Source organism: Montipora capricornis, chromosome 3 (assembly GCF_036669925.1).
Source record: "Montipora capricornis isolate CH-2021 chromosome 3, ASM3666992v2, whole genome shotgun sequence".
Lineage (NCBI taxonomy): Eukaryota > Metazoa > Cnidaria > Anthozoa > Scleractinia > Acroporidae > Montipora > Montipora capricornis.
In genome coordinates, this window is record NC_090885.1 from 20,257,848 (window position 1) to 20,276,825 (window position 18,978).

Below are 18,978 nucleotides of genomic sequence, written 5' to 3' on the forward strand. Positions count from 1 at the left end.
TAGCGCGCGCACATGAGCACGTGCGCATACAAAACGTAAGAGATTTCGCTCAAACTAAACCCGATAGCGAAATAAATGCTCCTTTTCTCTCAAACGAGCATGGTGACCCCCGATTTTTTGTTCAGGTATTTGCTAAGAACAGTCTAATAAAGAACATATTTGAAGAAGAAAAAAAGTTTGATAGTAGAACATGAATTTTTTTTGGAAAACAGTTCCGTACTGGGTGTATTTTACCCAAGGCGAGGACTTCAAGCTAACCATGGAACTGTCCCAAAAAGTGCACTATTCCCACAACCAGGGAATCAAAGTCGGCGTAAATGAAGCATTACTGCTTATGTAAATAAAAGACGCTTTATTTTCAAATTAAAATTGTGTACCTTTGAAGTAACCAAGACTTAATTCTGTATGAAGGTGATTCGAATTTTTAACGCGAAAACAGTAAAAATACCCCATTTTAAGAGCCTGCTAACGCGTAAACAAGCACGGTGACCCCATTTTTTTATTGCATTTTTTTAATGTTCATATCATGAATGTTAATTATGCCAAGTTTCCAAAAAAGGTTTGATAGTAGAGCAATTTCAAGGGAATTACCTTAAGCTTGCACTGCATCACCAATATTCACTATTATGCTCCACCCTAACTAAGAAAATAAATAAGTGGACAACAGTATACAATAGATAAGCGAAATGAAAAAAAAAGAAGAATAAAATAATCTCTTTCAATATTTAACAATTGATTTTTCTGTAGCTTTAGAGCGGTCGCAATAATAACCCTCCGGTGCTCTTGCTTGATAACCAGGCCTGTTCCTTAAATGTCACGTTCGCGCCTGGCCAAAAACCTAGACCAGTATCCTATGATTTTCGCAAAGTCTTCATACGAAGAGTCGTAGGAATTTTGGACCATTATTCCATCATAATGCACGATTCTTTTGCCTCACTTTTGCACTCAAAATTATGGCAGGATAGGGGAGCGTTCACAAAACCTTGTTGGGGGAGGGGACTGATGAGAATATGGGGGGTCACCCAAAAAAAAAAATAGAGGTAAAAAGGGGATTGTTTGAAAATGTAAACACTTTCAAGGGGGGTACCTTAAATACTGAAAACAAAAATTGTCATTAGCCAATGCAAACACAATTTAACAAAATATAAAATGAGGTTGACAGGCCTACATGACTCCCTTGTGTATGGTCTGGTTTCCTTTGTCATAATTTTGCTCTCTCAAGTACATATTTGAATGGGCGCGCTTCCAGGAAGATTTCATTTTTGTTCTATGACACTTTAGATTTGAACCTTCATACTACCGTGTGATATTTCTTCTTCCAAGAAAGTAGTTCGTCTTAATGATATATTTTTAGTTTCTTGGTGTTTATTTTCTGCGCAGCAGGACAGGGTTTTCGTTTCAGGGCGGAAGTTTCGTCGGGTGTTTTCCCATTCCATGTCCAGTACTTTGATGACAATATTTGATGGGTTCGTTTTATTTTTTATCATATTTTTTTACTTACTTTTTAAGGAGAATCTAATTGAACTCCAGCCTTGCTTGGAAAACTGATTTTTGGGTTCCAGAAACACTGGAAACAGCATTTCTGAGTGTTCTATTTAAAAATTTCCTGTGGGGGCATGCCCCCAGACCCCCCTAGGAAGCTCTGGTCTTCGGCTCTCGCAGCGCACGTTGTGGCGCCAAAAGTGTCACGTTCAGTGCTTTCAGAAATAAGTCCGCTACTTTACAAAACGGTCAAAACCCTGTCTCTGCAGTAATGTGAATGTGACCTTTTGGCCCAACGCTTTTGCATCAATTTAATGCTAGTCTCAACCGATAGTCTTGTCGGTGGTAGAAGCGAGTAATTCAGCTTTGAAAGCTTTGACCCGGACCCGGGATCTTTTTGTTCTTCAGCGCCTGTTAGGTTGTGCCATGTATCAGTGAGATAGCTCGCTTTCTTTGCCTTGCCTTTTTTCTGCGTTTCTAAGCAGATCGTTATGCTCTTTGGAGGTGTCAGTTTCTGTTTTTGCCTTAATTTGTTTCGCTCGTTCTTCTGACTTGGTTTGTGGCCTAGTTTGTGTGGGTGACTCAAATTAGGGATACTAAAAGGGGATCCCTGAAAATGTTAAATGCAGCAAGTAGGGGTCCTCCAATTTTTTGGATAATAGATAATTTCTCATCAGTCCCCCCTCCCCCCTCACGCAAACGCTCCGTGATATGGAGAACCCTACAAAACATGGTCAAACTTTTGAAGAGGGAGCCCAATCGCCCAGGCTGTTTGTAAGGGGACTCGATTACCTGTGATATTTGCAGGGCGAAGGAGAGGGTATTTTTAATTTTCATAGATTGTAATTCCAAATGTAAAATATAGTTATAAAAAAAATATGTTTATAACTACTTCCCCTAAATTTGTGGTTTTTCAGCACAGGGAATGGAACATTTTATCAACGGCGAGCTGGATGGTCAGCCTATACGTCGACCCGATAATGCTGCTATTCGGCATGTCAACCGTTTCCACAGTTTAAGAATAAGTAAGTCAAACAGTAACAATAAGATGGAGGAGATGCTGCCGATGAAAATTGACCAGTTTGTCACGTGGAATAAAATACTGTCACGCAAACAGATAAAGGAGGCCTTCAAGGAGGGTAAGCTACATATCACTCTTGCGGATACTCGTCTAGGCGACATCGTACTCAGCTCCTCGCTTTTCATCCGAATCTTGCTTCTTTATAGCATTTATTTTTTGTTCGCTTGATAATTCTAAAATACTAGCAACATCAAATAATAACAAATTCTTTCCATTCCTCCCAAATTGATTGACAGGTGGTGGACTTCCATTGAACAACGGATACGTCCCCAATTTGCAAGGTGAGGCAAACAGGTTTTGTTTTCTCAAATGAAATAGACAGTGATATCATGACTAGTTTGCTGTTTTACAAAGAATGCAATGATATATTTCATCATCGGTATCCTTTGAAAAGATAAATTAAAATGCATTGGTAGAAAAGTGGGCTTTCAAAACGCCTGAAAGGTCAATTACGCCGTACAAAAATTGCGACGTCTCTCTACCCGAGACAAATTTCTACACCCCTCGTGCCTTACCCCTTCAAAAGCAGGACGTTCTCTCCAAAAGCAGTCTTAAGTGGATGTGACAAAACAACGAGCCGAGTTGCCAGTCCTTATCAGATATCACTTCTCATGCGATAAAAAAGCCAAAGTGAAAGTTCAGAATATGAGGATCTGATACGAACTGACCTTATACTAGAAAGCAACCAATCCGTAAGAGAGTTATCAGGGATGGCGCAATGGGGGTGAGAGCACCTGCCTCCAACCAATGTGGTTCGAGGTCGATTCCTAGACTCGGTGTCATATGTGGGTTGAGTTTATTGGTTTTCTTCTCTGCACCGAGAAGTTTTTCTCCGGGTAATCCGGTTTTCCCCTCTCCTCAAAAACCAACATTTGACTTGATTTGCGTTATTTGTTAATTCAGTTTACAGTGTCCCCAATTAGCGCTCCAGCGCTAGAACGACTAGGCACTTAAATGAAGTTCCTTTCCTTTCCTTCTTACTGACGTATTCCGAGGGCCAAGCTGCAGTAAAATGAGTTACCAATCATAGCAGGCACTATGGGAGAGATATATTTAATCTGTCCTTATTAGCATCATCAATTCCAGATGTGAGGCGACGAGAATAGTAGCGACTTCATTGTAAGAAAAAAAAAACACTGAACTTTGATCTGACCACGGTTTCTTCTCCTAGCATGCCAACCTACTCCATGCTTTAATGGTGGAACTTGCAAAATCGACGTCGATGAACCAAGAGGCTACCGCTGTATCTGTCCCGAAGGCTATGCTGGACTTCAATGTGAACGTAAGATGAGTTTCATGGACATTTCGAAGTCCATGGACTTCAACCGCAGCAAACAAGAGTCTAATCGACGTGTTTGCAATAACAAAATAACAGAAATTCAGATTAATTGATTAGACAGAAAGTTGAACGACAATACCTTTGATATGGAAGAAATTCGTAGCACTTGAAGGACACATTACACGGTGACAACTTGCGTTTTGAAGTTCATGGACTTCAACCGCAGCAAGCAAGAGTCTAATCGACGTGTTTGCAATAACAAAATAACAGAAATCCAGATTAATTAATTAATTAATGAGACAGAAAGTTGAACAATACCTTTGATATGGACAAATTACACGAAGACATCTTGCGTTTTTCGTAAGTAATCAAACATCAGGAATCAAATCGGTTCACACGCAGCCATGATAGTTTCAAAGTCACTTTCGGAACTTGCTTGCCTCCCTGAAATAGAGTGTCTCCTGTGGCCCTCAAAATGAATAAACCCAAGGCCAAGAACTTGGTCTTACACAACTGACATTGACGTTGTTTTTCTATTATGTTACAGTTAACGAAGAAGGACCCACACAAGGTGAGCATTTACTTCCGCATTTTTTCACGTCATTTACTGAGTTTTTACATGAATGTTTTTTTAGAGTATCGTTGCATTAAGAATTTCTTTTAGCACTGTCTTTCGAGCAGAAAATGTTTACCACAGATGTTTACTTCATTTCATGAATTAATATTAACTTTCCTTTAGTTAATGCATTGTAAAACTGTTTCTTTACGGATATATTAGGGGCATCCACGAGCGCACCTACCACTGCAGTTCTAACAACTGCCCTACCCCGAACAAGTCTCACAACCAAGCAAGGCTCTACCATGGTACCCACTTCTTCACCGCAGTCGACCACAAAAGGGCCGAATACACAAACTACAACCTCTGCAGGACCTACAACAACTGGAGGACCGTCAACCGCAGCATCAAGCACACCAGCAGTCCCAACTTCTGCCCCTCCCATCACTGCTGTAGGGAGTGCAAAGAAACCCTCTTCTAAAGGGCCATTTACAACCCAGGGAGGGACAAAAACACCCACGGCTGGAGGGATAATGACTACAACACCCACCAGTGCCGGAGTTAGCCCCAAAAAACCGCAAGTTGGCGGAGTAACGACTGCACCACCTACCTCTGCTGGAGTTACTACCAATGAAACACCTACAACTGCATCACCTTCGACAGGAGTTTCCACCACCGCTGGAGGCAGCACAGAAAAACCGAAACCTGGTGGTGTAACCACTGCACCACCTACCTCTGCTGGAGCTACCACCAATGGACCGCCTACAACTGGAACACCTTTGACAGGAGGTCCCACCACTGCTGGAGGCAGCACAAGAAAACTAAAACATATTGGAGTAACCACTGCACCACCTACCTCTGTTGGAGTTACCACCAATGGAACGCCTACAACTGCAACACCTTCGACAGGAGGTCCCACCACCGCTGGAGGCAGCACAAAAAAACCGAAACCTGGTGGTGTAACCACTGCACCACCTACCTCTGCTGGAGCTACCACCAATGGACCGCCTACAACTGCAACACCTTTGACAGGAGGTCCCACCACTGCTGGAGAGAGCACAAAAAAACCAAAACCTATTGGAGTTACCACTGCACCACCTACCTCTGCTGGAGTTACCACCAATGGACCGCCTACAACTGCAACACCTTTGACAGGAGGTCCCACCACTGCTGGAGAGAGCACAAAAAAACCAAAACCTATTGGAGTAACCACTGCACCACCTACCTCTGCTGGAGTTACCACAAATGGACCGCCTACAACTGCAACACCTTTGACAGAAGGTCCCACCACTGCTGGAGGCAGCACAAAAAAACCAAAACTTATCGGAGTAACCACTGCACCACCTACCTCTGCTGGAGTTACCACAAATGGACCGCCTACAACTGCAACACCTTTGACAGAAGGTCCCACCACCGCTGGAGGCAGCACAAAAAAACCGAAACCTATTGGAGTAACCACTGCACCACCTACCTCTGCTGGAGTTACCACAAATGGACCGCCTACAACTGCAACACCTTTGACAGAAGGTCCCACCACTGCTGGAGGGAGCACAAAAAAACCAAAACCTATTGGAGTAACCACTGCACCACCTACCTCTGCTGGGGTTACCACCAATGGACCGCCTACAACTGCAGCACCTTCGACAGGAGGTCCTACCACTGCTGTCGGCAGCACAAAAAAACCGAAACCTATTTCAGTAACCACTGCACCACCTACTTCTGCTGGAGTTAGCACCCAGGAACCACCTACAACTGCGTCACCTTCGACTGTAGTTCCGACCACTGCTGCCGGCAGCACAAAAAAACCAAAGGCTAGTGGAATAAAGACGACTTTACCTACCAGCAGCAGTGGACCCACTACTGTCGAGCCCACTAGTCCTGGAAGCAGTGTAAGTATGCCTACAGCCAGCGGCCCCTCTACTAAAGCACCCACAACTGCAAGAGGAAGCACGGGAGGATCTACCCCGGCAGGAACTGCTGGAGGAAGCTCAAGGAAACCTACAACTGAGGGAGTTAGCACTGGACCAACTACTCCCATGAAAGCTGGCAAACCTCCCTTAAAACCAGGTAAGGATCTCGCATTTGCAATTTAACGTTGTACAAAAAAAAAACAAAATACATTATTAGGGTAAATGAATGATCAGCATGGACGCACCTTGCAATTAAGGACATTTGCGCTTGTTTGTGCGCAACTTTTACTGCGCAGGTAACGCGACTGTAATATGTCACGAATTACTTCAAGCATCAGTTAAGATATTAAGGCGACAAAAACAACGGGGAAAAATTTCCAGGCCGGCAAACGAATGGTACATTTATTTCCAATTCATCATGAAAGGTTAAATAGAAAGGAGTAGGAAGCTGGAAAAGGTCTGGAAAAGGTAGCCGCAATCGAGAAGTGGCTGAAAATGACGCTACAAACGTTTTGGTTCAACATGAATGCATTTTTTTCAAGTCCTTTTCCTTTACTTACATGAAAATAGAGCAGAATTATATTTTCTTCCTCATCCACTTGAATAGTGACGGCAATGGAGAGATATGATACAAAACACCAACCAAATCTAATAAAGATGAAGCTTGCTTCAAACTTCGTTGCTATACTCGGGAGAGGTTTTTTCATCGATCGATCCTGTCTTCGGTTCCAGTCCTTCCTCGACAGGTCACGCAAAACGTGACAAACGAAATTTCCCAAGAGCTTCGCAACATCACATCGATTTTACTCGTTTGGATCATCGGTGACCCCTATTTTTAAAACATGTTCACTTACTCTTCTTACAATCTACACAATATTATAAAATTGAAAAAAATCACATTGTAAGAAGTTACCTTTTTTTAAAATTTTTCTTTCCTTTTGTCCTGAGTTCCGGATGTGGTTACAACAGGTAGCGCTTGCGAAAACGCTCGTTGAGGATTGACTCTACTGTTAACGACATCCCCAGCGGCATGCAATTATCTGAGAAACCCGCTCCTATATTTCTATGCACAGAAACCTTCAGTCTAATAAATCACTTTTATGATTTTCGACGGATGAGCGGATGAGGGTACGTCTCGTTATGATGACCATCTATCGAAATTACCTTGCCTTTTTTTCTGAAGCAAAGTCCGTGGCCCGCCGATTTTTTTAAATTTTTGGAATAAGCAATTTATGACCTAACTTAAGGCGAAAAATCAAAGACGTTTTCCGCGCGAACGTCCTCAAGTCAACCCTATGGGCTAAAACAGAAGAGTTACCTTGAAGCTCTTCAAACAAGGTGTAAAAGTAATAGCAGCGAAACGATTCGAAAAATCCCGCTTGCTTTGATATTTTTCAAAGTAGAATCATGGTATAAAGTCATGGAATTTTTGGAAAAGTGGTGTACTTACTCTCACAATTTGTTTATAATTAACTAACCAAGGAATTACTTTAACCATTTTGAAAAGTAAATTGTTCTTAACATGTTGCAATGTTTTGGTTTTTCTTTTTCTTTTCCATGTCAACCAAGTGGTTATACAGATTGAAATCAGTAAGTAAAGTATTTCCTCTTTTCATAGCAAACATATATTTTTCGAATTCGACAGCTACAAGACCTTTATTACGATACCTACACTACTTCAACACGATAATAACGTTACATTGATGACAATGTCCCAATTACAATACCCAATACCTATGTACAAACCAACCATACAATACATAACTAAAGTTAAAAACAATTCATACATTACAATTATAGTTATGTTACTCAGTATAATATAACAACAAGCGGAAAGGCATAGGGCCGGCGAAATGAAGCTAGAGTATTTTTAAAGAAATTGAGGCCTTGCTGCTTGCTAGCTGTTTTCAAAGCAGTTTTCTACCTTGCCAAACATCATTAGGTCCGTCGCTGGCCTAAAACCTTGTTGCCGGGAAAAAATTATTGAGAGATGGTAGGTAGCTTCCAACCAGTGAAGTCCCTGGCCCTCGACAGGGCAGAGTAAAGAGCTTTTCATTCAGAGGCTGGCAACTGACAGACTTTCAAGTCTTCTCGGATAAGGACTATAAGCCGGTGGTCCCTTCTCATAACGCTTGGGTATAAATTCTGTTGGATGTTAAAGAACCCACACACTATTCAAGAAGAGTAGGGCATGGAGGTCCCGGTGTTGTGGTCTGATCTATGGATATAGGGGTTAGGTGTCAATTGGGACGAACGTTCTGTTCCGCTCCCCTGCCACTCCATGAATTGTGGCGAATAAATTAAACTAAACTAAACTAAAGACCAGTCGGGTAATAATGGCGGATGGTGCGGAGCCGGAGACCTGTCGTCGCTAAACTGTGAAGATATTTGTTCATCATACCAATTAACAGTGACACACTCGACTATCGCCTTGTGTGCAACTTTTTTTTGTTCTTACCACATTTTGACGTCATCTGTGATCTATTACTGAACAGACGCACTGCAACATGGAGTCTATTTGTTTCATATATATATAATGAAGAATTAAAAGTTTTTTGATGATGACGTCAGCTATGCGTCTGTCCTCTAACAGATCATAGGTGTGAACCAATCAAAATGCATGCATTATTGAGCTCATTATATAACAACACATATCATCCTTACTTTCTATCAGCTTGAAGTGTTACGTTTTCTTTTGCCTCGATGCATTTCCACTCATAACATATCTTATTACACTCAACAGAATATCGCGTTGGTCAATGACGAATACATAAATAGATTATAGAGTGCAACAGAGATTATAGACTGCAATACGAAAGTTGCTATGGAAGCACATACAGTGATATAATAACTTTGTCGATTATATGATAAAGAAATTAACCGCAGTAACTTGACCGTCCAACTCGTGACGAGCGACCTCTCGAAATGCACTCGCGTTCATACGATTTCCTAACCTTATTGGAGCGTTAATGTTCCTTTTTTTTGCAGAAATAGTGATTCATAACGTCATTGCAGAAATAGACAATTTCCGCAGACTCCACCAATCGCCAGATGTCAAGCCCTCTGAGAAGCTAAACAACGCGGCAGACCGATGGGCAAAGAAAATCGCCGCTGAAGGAGTGGAAAGGATTGATCCTAACTCCAATTATGGACAACTAGTGTGCAGTCACAAGGCAGGAGGTAACATCGCAAAGGCTTGTGTAGTCAAGTGGTATGGTGCTATCAAGTTCTTTGATTGGTCCAATCCCAAATTGACGGTAAAGGCGTCGCCATTTACCCAGCTGGTTTGGAAGAAAAACACTGCCATAGGCGTTGGAGTCGCTTCCGGAGGTGGCGGCCTTAAGAAGCAGAATGTCGGTGGGAAAAATTACATCGTGGTATTGTTTGAACCTGGACAAAGCGATGCAGACAATATAAAGGAAAACGTTCTAGCAGCGACAGGTGAGCTGCATCCACACCTACTATGGTCTGTTTAAGTGAACCATTTAGGGAATCGTAATAAAAGTCGTTGATTACTCAATCGCAACTGTGTACGTTCGGATTATTAGACATCCAAGTCATGATTACGTCTTGTCTAAGTTTGCACATACACAAAAAGATACTGCACTCCTAAAGACACTCCATTTTTTTTTCGTATGGAAGACATGACATCATTTATATTAAAACAGTACCCCTTAAGAAATCCTTACCAATGACGTCAAGTTTCTGGTTGAACTACGATCCTCCAGCCGTAGAATCCCTATCCCATATATCATTGGTATGGTATATTTTTTGACGAGCTTTACGTTCACTGATGTCGTGTTCATCTCCACATATTACAAATAAGGCAACTGCTCGCGCTTCTTCAAGATGGCTTGTTATCTTTTTTTCTGTCTTTTAATTTAAGGTCAAACTAGTTGCAGTAAAATTCTCTTGTTCTTGTCTAGTTTTTCCCAAATAAATATGCGTGAAAGCTCCCCCAAAAGGGAAAAGAAATGATCTAAAGGAAAAGGGTTGAGACAAAACTGAAACATTTCATGTCTTATTTTCTTTCCAGGAATCTCTGAGCCAGCTCCTGGTGGTGAGTATTTGAATGTTTCCCCTTTTTAACTTCGGCCTAATTTAACTACTATCTTCCAGTTGAGAGCACCTTAAACACTGAAATGTGATCTATTTCAATCCCAATGACAGTAAATTATCAGTGAGAGATCAGACCAATTGTGAGACAGCTTTGAAGTGGCTCGGGAAGGAAACCTATAAAAATCTGCGACTTGAACTAGCCCTTCAAGTGCAACTTGCATGTGTCCTAGTAATAAGTGAGTTGCTTGAGAAAGTCAATGAAACCCGAAATAGTTCCTATGGCAGTTTTCTGCTGCTGCTTTATTACTAATCACAGAATTGGCAATATATTTTGTTCAAATTTAACATGATTGCCTGGCTTATCTCTTTAAGCTGCTTGTCCCAAGGGTTATTCGAAAGTTCCACAAGGCGCCCGATCTTGTTTCAAAGTTAATAAGACACCACTGACTTGGAACGACGCTATTTATGGGTGTGCACTCGATAATGGTACGTTAGCTTCGCTGCAATCCAAGGAAGAAGTGGATTTAGTTGTTAGCTTGATAAAAGGTGAGGATCTACATTGTAGTTGCAATCAATCACAATCTTTGTTTACGTGCCTAAGTGTTCTAGCGCCTTACGGCGCTAATTGGGGACACATTCAGGCCAGACCACAACACCGAGAACTCCGTGCCCTAATCTTATTGATTAGTGTGTGGCATCCTTAACGTTTGTTGCCTACACGAAGAACTACAGGAGAGAGATATTATTGCATCCGACGAAAGTGAACGTATGCTAATCGTGTTATTTGTCGAATTCAGGGTTATCGGTCACGCCACTCCACTTATCATTTTGTCCGCCATGTTGGGCCTTCGATCTGAGTATATGGAGCCCTTCACCTTGATCTCAAGACTAGTAGTTCGGAGTGCATGCGCAATTGAGAGCTCGCATTCCACGTGCTCCTCGTTTTCCTGTCCGACTAGTCTGTTCCAGTGCTCAACTGATTTCGCTGTGATGCTTTACCATCAACAAAACACAAGCAAACAAATAGACTGAGTTGACAAAAGCGGCTGTTTATGTGTAGTCGAACGTATTTAACTGATGTGTAATAAGTTATAATTTTTCACGAAAGCTTGGAATAAAGTGCATTTAACTCAGCGTCTTACTTCCCAACAGCATCCGATATATCGGAAGCGTGGATTGGACTACATGACAGTTCAAATGAGGGAAAATATGTCTGGCTGGACGGGTCCCCGATTCCTTTCTCAGAGTGGCTGCAGGGAGAACCTAATGGCGCAAGATCTGAGAACTGCATTGTACAGTCAAAAGGAAATTTCATGTCCGGCTGGGCTGACAGGCCCTGCGCTGAAATGAAGGCCTTTACCTGCGAGACTCCTCTACCTGGTAAAGTGATGGGTAAAATAGGGATTACTGCTTAGCCTGTAGAATGACGCTGGCTTATTACAGAAGTAACTAACTGACTAGAATCGAATACAACATAAAGCTTCATAAAAAGAGGAACAAAAAGAGGGATCGCAAGCTGTCATGGATATTATTCCAAGCCAAAGCGGCTAAGTATCTTACAGATTTCAAACCAAGCGAGTGGTATTCGGTCTGGGTAGTTGTAACTTGTTAAATTAAGCTCTCTCAAGTGCTTCATGTTTTCCCTTAACTTGAATAAGTCTCTCAAAATTATGGATCAATTAGAACACCGTCACAAAAGTATCATGTTATGGGTACGTCTATCTTCTAGACTAAAGCAACACGATTTGATCTAAAAGTGTTTGTGAGGTAGTTTTAACTGTTTTGTGGAAAGCTGTTTGATGGTAGTTGAAGGACGTTTAGTAAGGGTCGTAATAAGGGTCATAGATGAGATTTAAGCCCAAGGTCGATCCGTGGGCATGGTCACGTACAAATCAAGCGAGTGGCTGAAGCAAAGTGCTGACAAGTCTCCCTGGGTGTAGCGTCTCCCTGTTTATTTTTTTTGTAATTTAACAAGATTTATTACTATTTCACTCATAGACAATTTGTACAACAATTATGTTACAGACTGAAACACGAAACACGATTTTACGACAAGTAAATTACAACTTGAGACTAACAACCAAAAACGACAGTATTACATTTATACAACATAAAATTAACAAGGGACACCACTTATTGCCCAACTTCTAAAGACGGGCTTCCCGCTTGTGATCCTCTTGGGATGCCCGACTTAACAACAACTGCGCAGATATTGTAATGATATCAATCAAACTGAAGGCTTCACGGTTTTTGAATTTGCCTTTTTTCAGGTTACACCACTTATAAGTTAAGTTTTATTTTGACCGAACCACGATCTCATCCCTACCAGAATACAGCGTACGCCAAATCCTTATATCCTGGAGCCTACTCCATGTGTTCACCTTACATTAAAAGTGGAAATGAACTCCTAAGAGAAACGGTAAGCCGAAATACGCAACGTTATGAGGTGTTAAAATATCCTAGAAAAGAAGGCAAAATGTTGTTAAGTATAAGAAAGGCTGTAATCATTTAATTATCGGCCACATATTAAGTGAAGTAACTAACTTCTTTCGTATTTTTATTTCACCAAAACCTTGTTGTAAAGATGTAGTCATGCGACTGAACCATCTTCGGGTTAAAATTGACCATAAACGTAACTATATTATCATCTTCTATCCTCCAGATCATTCGTTATTTCCAAACAAAGAACCTTTTTGTCCAGCCGATCGTTAATACAATTAGGTAAGTGTTTTTTTATTGATGTATGCGATGGTACTGTGCCAATGTGCCAAATACCAAAGAAGGAACAAGACGTACAATCGAAAAGACTGACCGACTATACCGGCGGACGGACTGACTGGTGTCAAATACACTATTGAGTTATTGACTAACCGACTGACCGATGATTCACTGACTGACTAATTGAGTACCGAGCGATTCAGTGAAGTACAGTAACTAACTCACTGACTGACTGACTGACTACCGTGTCGCTTGTCTGAATTTTAAAATCACTCGTGTCGGGGTTTAATCGGCTTATTCTCGGCCTTGACGTCACTGTCGGAATTTTGCTGGGAATGGATGTCTTTTATCGAAATTTCATTTTATGTGCTGTCGCTGACGCTGTCGCTACTTTTTGGGCCCTGTCGCTTGTCGGAATTTACCCTGTCAGGGCCTCAATAATTGTTGACTTGACTAAAGATAATCGTGATGCTCTCACTTGACTGGACAATTTAAGCAACTGTCATTTTATAGACACCTGAAAAAGGTCATTGGTTCGAATTCCGTTGAAGGCGCCTGAAATTTTCAGGTGTCCATGGCCAGGTGATCTGGTGACGTAATTCGGAGGACTGGAAAGAAAAATTTCACCGCCGCATCCCACAACCGCGTGCGGCCTTATTTTCAAATTCAACTTGGCAGAGGCGAGGTTAGAGCTCGTCGGGTCTACTTGAATGTTCATTCAGTAACAGGAAATGTGTGTAGACACGGAATGATCTGTTGAGTTTTGGCGATGGAAATACTGCAGGGAGTTTGGAAACAACACCTAAGGCCGAACGCGGTTGTGGGATACGACGTTAAAATTTTTCTTTTCGATCCTCCAAATTTCGTCACCAGATCACCTGTTAAAGTGATGATTTTCGGACACATTTCTTTCACGTTGGCTTGATCGTCGGTGAATCAAAGAAAGAGAGAGCTGCTTTCTGCTTTCCTACATCTTACGAACGAACTCCTTGCATTGCATTGCATCTGATTGCCGATTGTTTTATAGGATGCTTTTCTTGCAATGTTGCTGGATGACCAGCTGCTCAAATGATCTAGCAATCGATTGATAAAAGATAAGCTCCAGAAAATCCCAAAGGTATTTCGATTCTTTTGCGGATTTTCCATTTCTTTAAAATGCCCAACTGTGTGGATCAAGTCTCGAAAGAGAACTTAATAAACTCGCAACAAAAAACCGACAAAAGCGGTGAAACAAACATCACCCTAAAAATCCCTTAAAAAGCTTAATAAATCTTGAATATGATTATTTTTATGACATTGCAGATGCATGACAAACGGATCGTCCTTAGTTGAAGTTGCATTGAAACTAGGTCCCGGGGATGCGTCCGAGGCTATTAAATCTCTGGAAGTCAGCATCCAGGAAAATGACGGAGTGCTGGACCTGGCAAGTGGAGCTAAAGCAAAACTCGTGTCTGTTGAGATTATCAGTCCAGGTATTTCCTAACTAACTCGAAAACACAGCGTACAACTTGTACAGCTGCCCATGTGTATTGTATGCTAGCATTTTTGTCGCAAATCGGGGGATGGCACTTTGACTAACCCGCGAGTAGCACAGTGGAACATTCGTTAATTACAGGTCTGTCTAACGCATCTATTTACACACTGGAAGTCTTGTTGATCGTAGCCTTGAAAACGCGGTATATGCAAAAACGTAACGTAACAATTATTGCTATAAATTGAGGTTCTTAGTGATGACGAAGGCATCAAAAGTAAAGAAGGGACTGGCCCAGCTGCACTTGCGGCATGCTTTTTGTACATTTCTCCTCCGTCCTCTGCAAATTACCACGTTCGAGGTTTTGACAACAGCGGTCAACTGCTATATTTACTTCAACGGCGTTTCTACTGATAGGATGGTAACTTGACTTCGCCAATAACATTGTACCACGAGAAAAGGATGGAAAAATGGTCACGATTTGAGTAATTTCCTTTAAAGTGACATGCTCCATCGGCGTTGCATTCTTCGTTGCTAAAGCATTTAATCGTAACTATTACAAAATTCTCGAATCTGATTGGTTCTACGCGCGCCTATTTGTCGCGTAATTGGCGCGTGGTCACGTGGGTGTCCAATTTCAGGTATAGAATTTGCATGACTGTAAATTGGCACCTACGCCATTCGCGCGTCAATCACTTGCACTTTCTTGCTTGTTTCCTACTGTTTGCAAAACATAGTGAATGTAATATTGACTTTTTCACACAAAAAGGGGTATTCAAAGACTTTTTATCCTCGAATCTCGTTCTGATTTCTCCCATTTTGTTATAGTTACGATTAATAGGACTTCGTGTCGTACAATTCAGGGGTAATCGTGCTCCCTGAATTGTACTCCACCCAGTCCTATTACTATTACTTAGTAATAAACGAATTATTGAATGTCTAGCTCTCACTAGTTCTTCTACTTTCCAAGAAAACAAGAAAATAGGATAATAATGGTAAAGGTTCGTGCTTAAAATTTTTCGTTTCGAATATACACCATCCGAAGTAGATCCGAAAGTATTCGAGGCTTTCCAGAGAAAAAAGGCCCCCTTCGGGCGGCGTTAGTTCTTCCTTTTCTTCGTAAGGATGACTTTATTTAAGCCTCAAGCTTATGCGGCCGAGCATTAGTGCTCTCCTCATTGACAAGACTGTGAAACAAATCAAATTGGTTAAGGCAAACTGCATTAAACTCAGAAACTCTAGGATAGGCTCACACTGTAAGAACGCAGAGTCACAGAGGTCGTTTCATTATATTCCGTCATTTTGCAGGTACGTCATACTGTCCAGTTCAGTGCGCAACTACAACTTGTCACCCTGGCTGTGATCAGATTTGCTGCACTCAATCGACTGCTGGACAGTATCAGCCACAAATACCCTTCCAGCAACCTCTCCAACAGCAATACCAACAGCAATATCAGAGGCCATATCAACAACCACAACAGCCATATCAACCGCAATATCAACTTCAGCCCTACCAACGACCACCTAGTAACAATAACGAGGGTCTTTGGCAATGCCCTGTAGCCTGCACTCGTAGTGGCAACCATTGCCCGTCGTATTGTGCACCGAGGTGTTGCAAACGGCGCTTGAGAATCAGAATTCACAGGTTTTAGATTGGTTTTCTTCTGGATGTCGAAAAGAATTATGCAACTGCGATTCCAGAATAGTACCACTTGCGGGAGGACATTTCTCTCTCTCCTCAAGCCCGTCACGTGTTATTTGCTCAAGTTCGAATAGGTCTGTCAGATTGGTTTATCGAGAGAGAGAGAGAGTTGGTGAGGGCTGGGGTGTGTGAATTCCACAAACGTTTTTTACGAATGTTCCTGAGGACTGAAACCAGCTTCCTTTACTTCTGCATCTTGATGTAACACGTACTAATCGAATAGAGAGCACAAGTGTAATTGTGCTGTCGACGCTTTGGGAAATATTCTTTCGTCCAGTTTAGCGTTTGGAATTAAAGCCTTGAAAGGTGTTCGATTGAGTTTAGTTGAATTATTTGCCCTCTTCCATCTTCGCGCAACTTTGGCCAAATGAAATACAACCACAGAAAGTAATATTTACGGAGAAAAAAAATATTACAACAGCAGAGTAAAGTATGATCATAATGAAAATAATAGCCAGGCATGCTAAATGATGCGGTAGCCATTCCTTGTCCTATAGCCTTTGCTTTAAGGGTCAATTAAAGGTTAATCTTATGGCACAAAGTGAAACTAGGCCATTTCCTTTTGTTAGAATGGGTGGCTTGATTTTTCTCAAAAAAATAAAATAAAATAAAAGTTAGAAAAATAAACAACTCCTTACCTCTCTTTAGAGTCATCGTAGCGCGACGTGACGTGAATAGTCCAAAAATATACTTATCGGTAATATTGGACTTTTGATTTTCACTCTTTCAGAATTAAAAATAAAGCTATGCGGAGAATGATCTTAACGAATAATAATTATATTTAGTCAATCGAACATTTCGTTAAAGAATTCCACAAAGCTTCATTAAAATAGTTTTTTTCCTTTTATCAATGAAAAGATCAGTGTTTGAGAGATTTAGAACCATATTTACGGCAAACGGTAATCGTTGGTTTGATATTTGCATCTTGTCAAAAATCAAAGAGCCTTGTTTGACTTTAGATAATTTCCTTCCTGTTTTCTATACATATCGCGCATCTTTTTCAAAGGGAGAGACAAGTCAGTCAGAATAAGAAAATTGTTATGCCCTGTGACCAGCAACAACCTGCTATATTTCTTCCTAATTCTCTGCGATTAGTGAATGAAAACATTTATTTGCATCGACTTCTATATCTATAATTATACTTGATTTTTAAAAGACGAGTTTTTTCGCTCGTTGCCCTTGATCAGAGAGGGCTTTAAAGCAGCTTTGGTCTCTGAAATCGGTACGTTTTCGTTACTAACTGACCCAATATTCTTACGGCATTTCTGTGGCTTTCGATTCTCTCTTTCCAAATTCGATCCAAGAGTATTGACCACCCGCAGCAGGTGCGACTAATTGTCTCTTTTCAGAGAGGCTTGGCAGCACGCTTCTTCAGATTTTTCTTTCTTCGTCTTCACTTTCATCGAAAGCCGTAGCGGCATTGTTCGGATCAACCCTCATATCTCCTTGCACTGTTTTCAAGTTTTTGTTCACATGTTCCATGCGCATTCTTAGGCCTTCAACTTGTTTTTTGAAGTCTAACCTCACGGCGTCTATTCGCGACTGCAATGTCTTCAGCCGTTCCCTTAATTCTTGAGTTGTGTTGTTAATTTCTTTAGAAGAACGTTCCGGCATAAGATCCTTCTTATCATTGTCTTTTTCCTGGTCGTTTTGCTTGGCTTCCGTTGGAACGCTTTCTTTTGTATTCACCATTCAGAATAGCAATACAATAACTTCTGAGAAAGAATCCGATTGCAAATTGTCAACAGCGGGATATGGGATTAATAATGATGTAAATGACTTTGTCTGCGGCTTACCATACAGTCAATCAGTTTAGTTCACGTGATCCTCCGACCTCGTGCTCAATTATGACAGGTGTGAATGCAGTTCAAATAGGCCATTTCCGAGTTGCTGTTTGTCTCGGTTTCGAAGTGAGTCTTGGTGCTCAACTATTGAAATGGAAATTAGTTTGATTTGCATAAGAATACGCAACTCATTTCCATTTGAATGGTTGTGCACCAGGACTCGCTTTGATACTGAGGTTTGCAGCAACTCGGAAATGGGCTATTGAAAAGGGATATTTGCAATTTATTGTTTTCTCGACTGCCATTAGCTTTCATTTTGGTACACATGTCTCCCTTAGAATCTATTCCAGTCTCACTTAAACATGACATGATGTTTAATACTGTCAACAAGCATAAACAATGACAGGAGGAACATTAGATTTTTAATTCATTTTGAAGGACTATTCTCAATTGACTACGGGCCGTGTGGAATGTATTTTGATTATAACTCTTGCGAACCAACGAATTTACACCATAATTCTTTCTTTGCATTCACATAATGTGACGGGCCATGTTGGAGTACAAAGCAAACGAAAATGGCCCCACAAGTTTTGCATAATAATAAAGTCAAATCCCCAAAAGACATCTGTACACCAACATGGTCCCCATGACGTCAGATGCAAACCATCAATATTAGGTATGATATTATTATCTTGTACTGTTTAACTTTTAGTTATCTGCAAAGTACCCAGAATTTAGTCCGCCGGGAAAGAGATCCCTGAGGTTACAGAAAATTATGACCTTTGATTGCATCCTTCTTCATCGCATCGAGTAAACTATTATGAAATCGCTGGGCATTCGCCCAAGAAAATAATGTAAGTTTGAATTTTTGGTGTTCTAGTTCTCGTGACCTATCATTAGCACATACCTTCTCCTCTATTTAAACTAACTATATAC

General features: G+C 41.1%; 1 protein-coding gene and 1 long non-coding RNA gene across 4 annotated transcripts in view; one reads left to right on the plus strand and one right to left on the minus strand.

Moving 5' to 3' along the window:
- LOC138040846 (uncharacterized) overlaps positions 1-16,869 on the plus strand; it is a 32,557-nt gene extending 15,688 nt beyond the window's left edge. For all 3 annotated transcript variants that reach the window (XM_068886540.1, XM_068886538.1, XM_068886539.1), the window contains exons 11-24: positions 2,400-2,621; positions 2,800-2,844; positions 3,735-3,845; positions 4,390-4,413; positions 4,621-6,465; positions 7,878-7,898; positions 9,297-9,749; positions 10,345-10,368; positions 10,740-10,913; positions 11,520-11,747; positions 12,638-12,786; positions 13,030-13,088; positions 14,388-14,557; positions 15,865-16,869. In XM_068886540.1, coding sequence (XP_068742641.1) covers positions 2,400-2,621; positions 2,800-2,844; positions 3,735-3,845; positions 4,390-4,413; positions 4,621-6,465; positions 7,878-7,898; positions 9,297-9,749; positions 10,345-10,368; positions 10,740-10,913; positions 11,520-11,747; positions 12,638-12,786; positions 13,030-13,088; positions 14,388-14,557; positions 15,865-16,208 — 3,869 coding nt within the window. In that variant the 3' untranslated portion in view covers positions 16,209-16,869. The remainder of the gene's footprint in view (positions 1-2,399; positions 2,622-2,799; positions 2,845-3,734; positions 3,846-4,389; positions 4,414-4,620; positions 6,466-7,877; positions 7,899-9,296; positions 9,750-10,344; positions 10,369-10,739; positions 10,914-11,519; positions 11,748-12,637; positions 12,787-13,029; positions 13,089-14,387; positions 14,558-15,864) is intronic.
- A 150-nt stretch (positions 16,870-17,019) lies between these two features.
- On the minus strand, positions 17,020-18,166 carry LOC138040881 (uncharacterized). Its single transcript, XR_011130705.1, has 2 exons — positions 18,055-18,166; positions 17,020-17,973 (listed from the first exon to the last, which is right to left on the minus strand). It is a non-coding gene; the product is annotated as an uncharacterized lncRNA (long non-coding RNA).
- Positions 18,167-18,978: the final 812 nt, after the last annotated feature.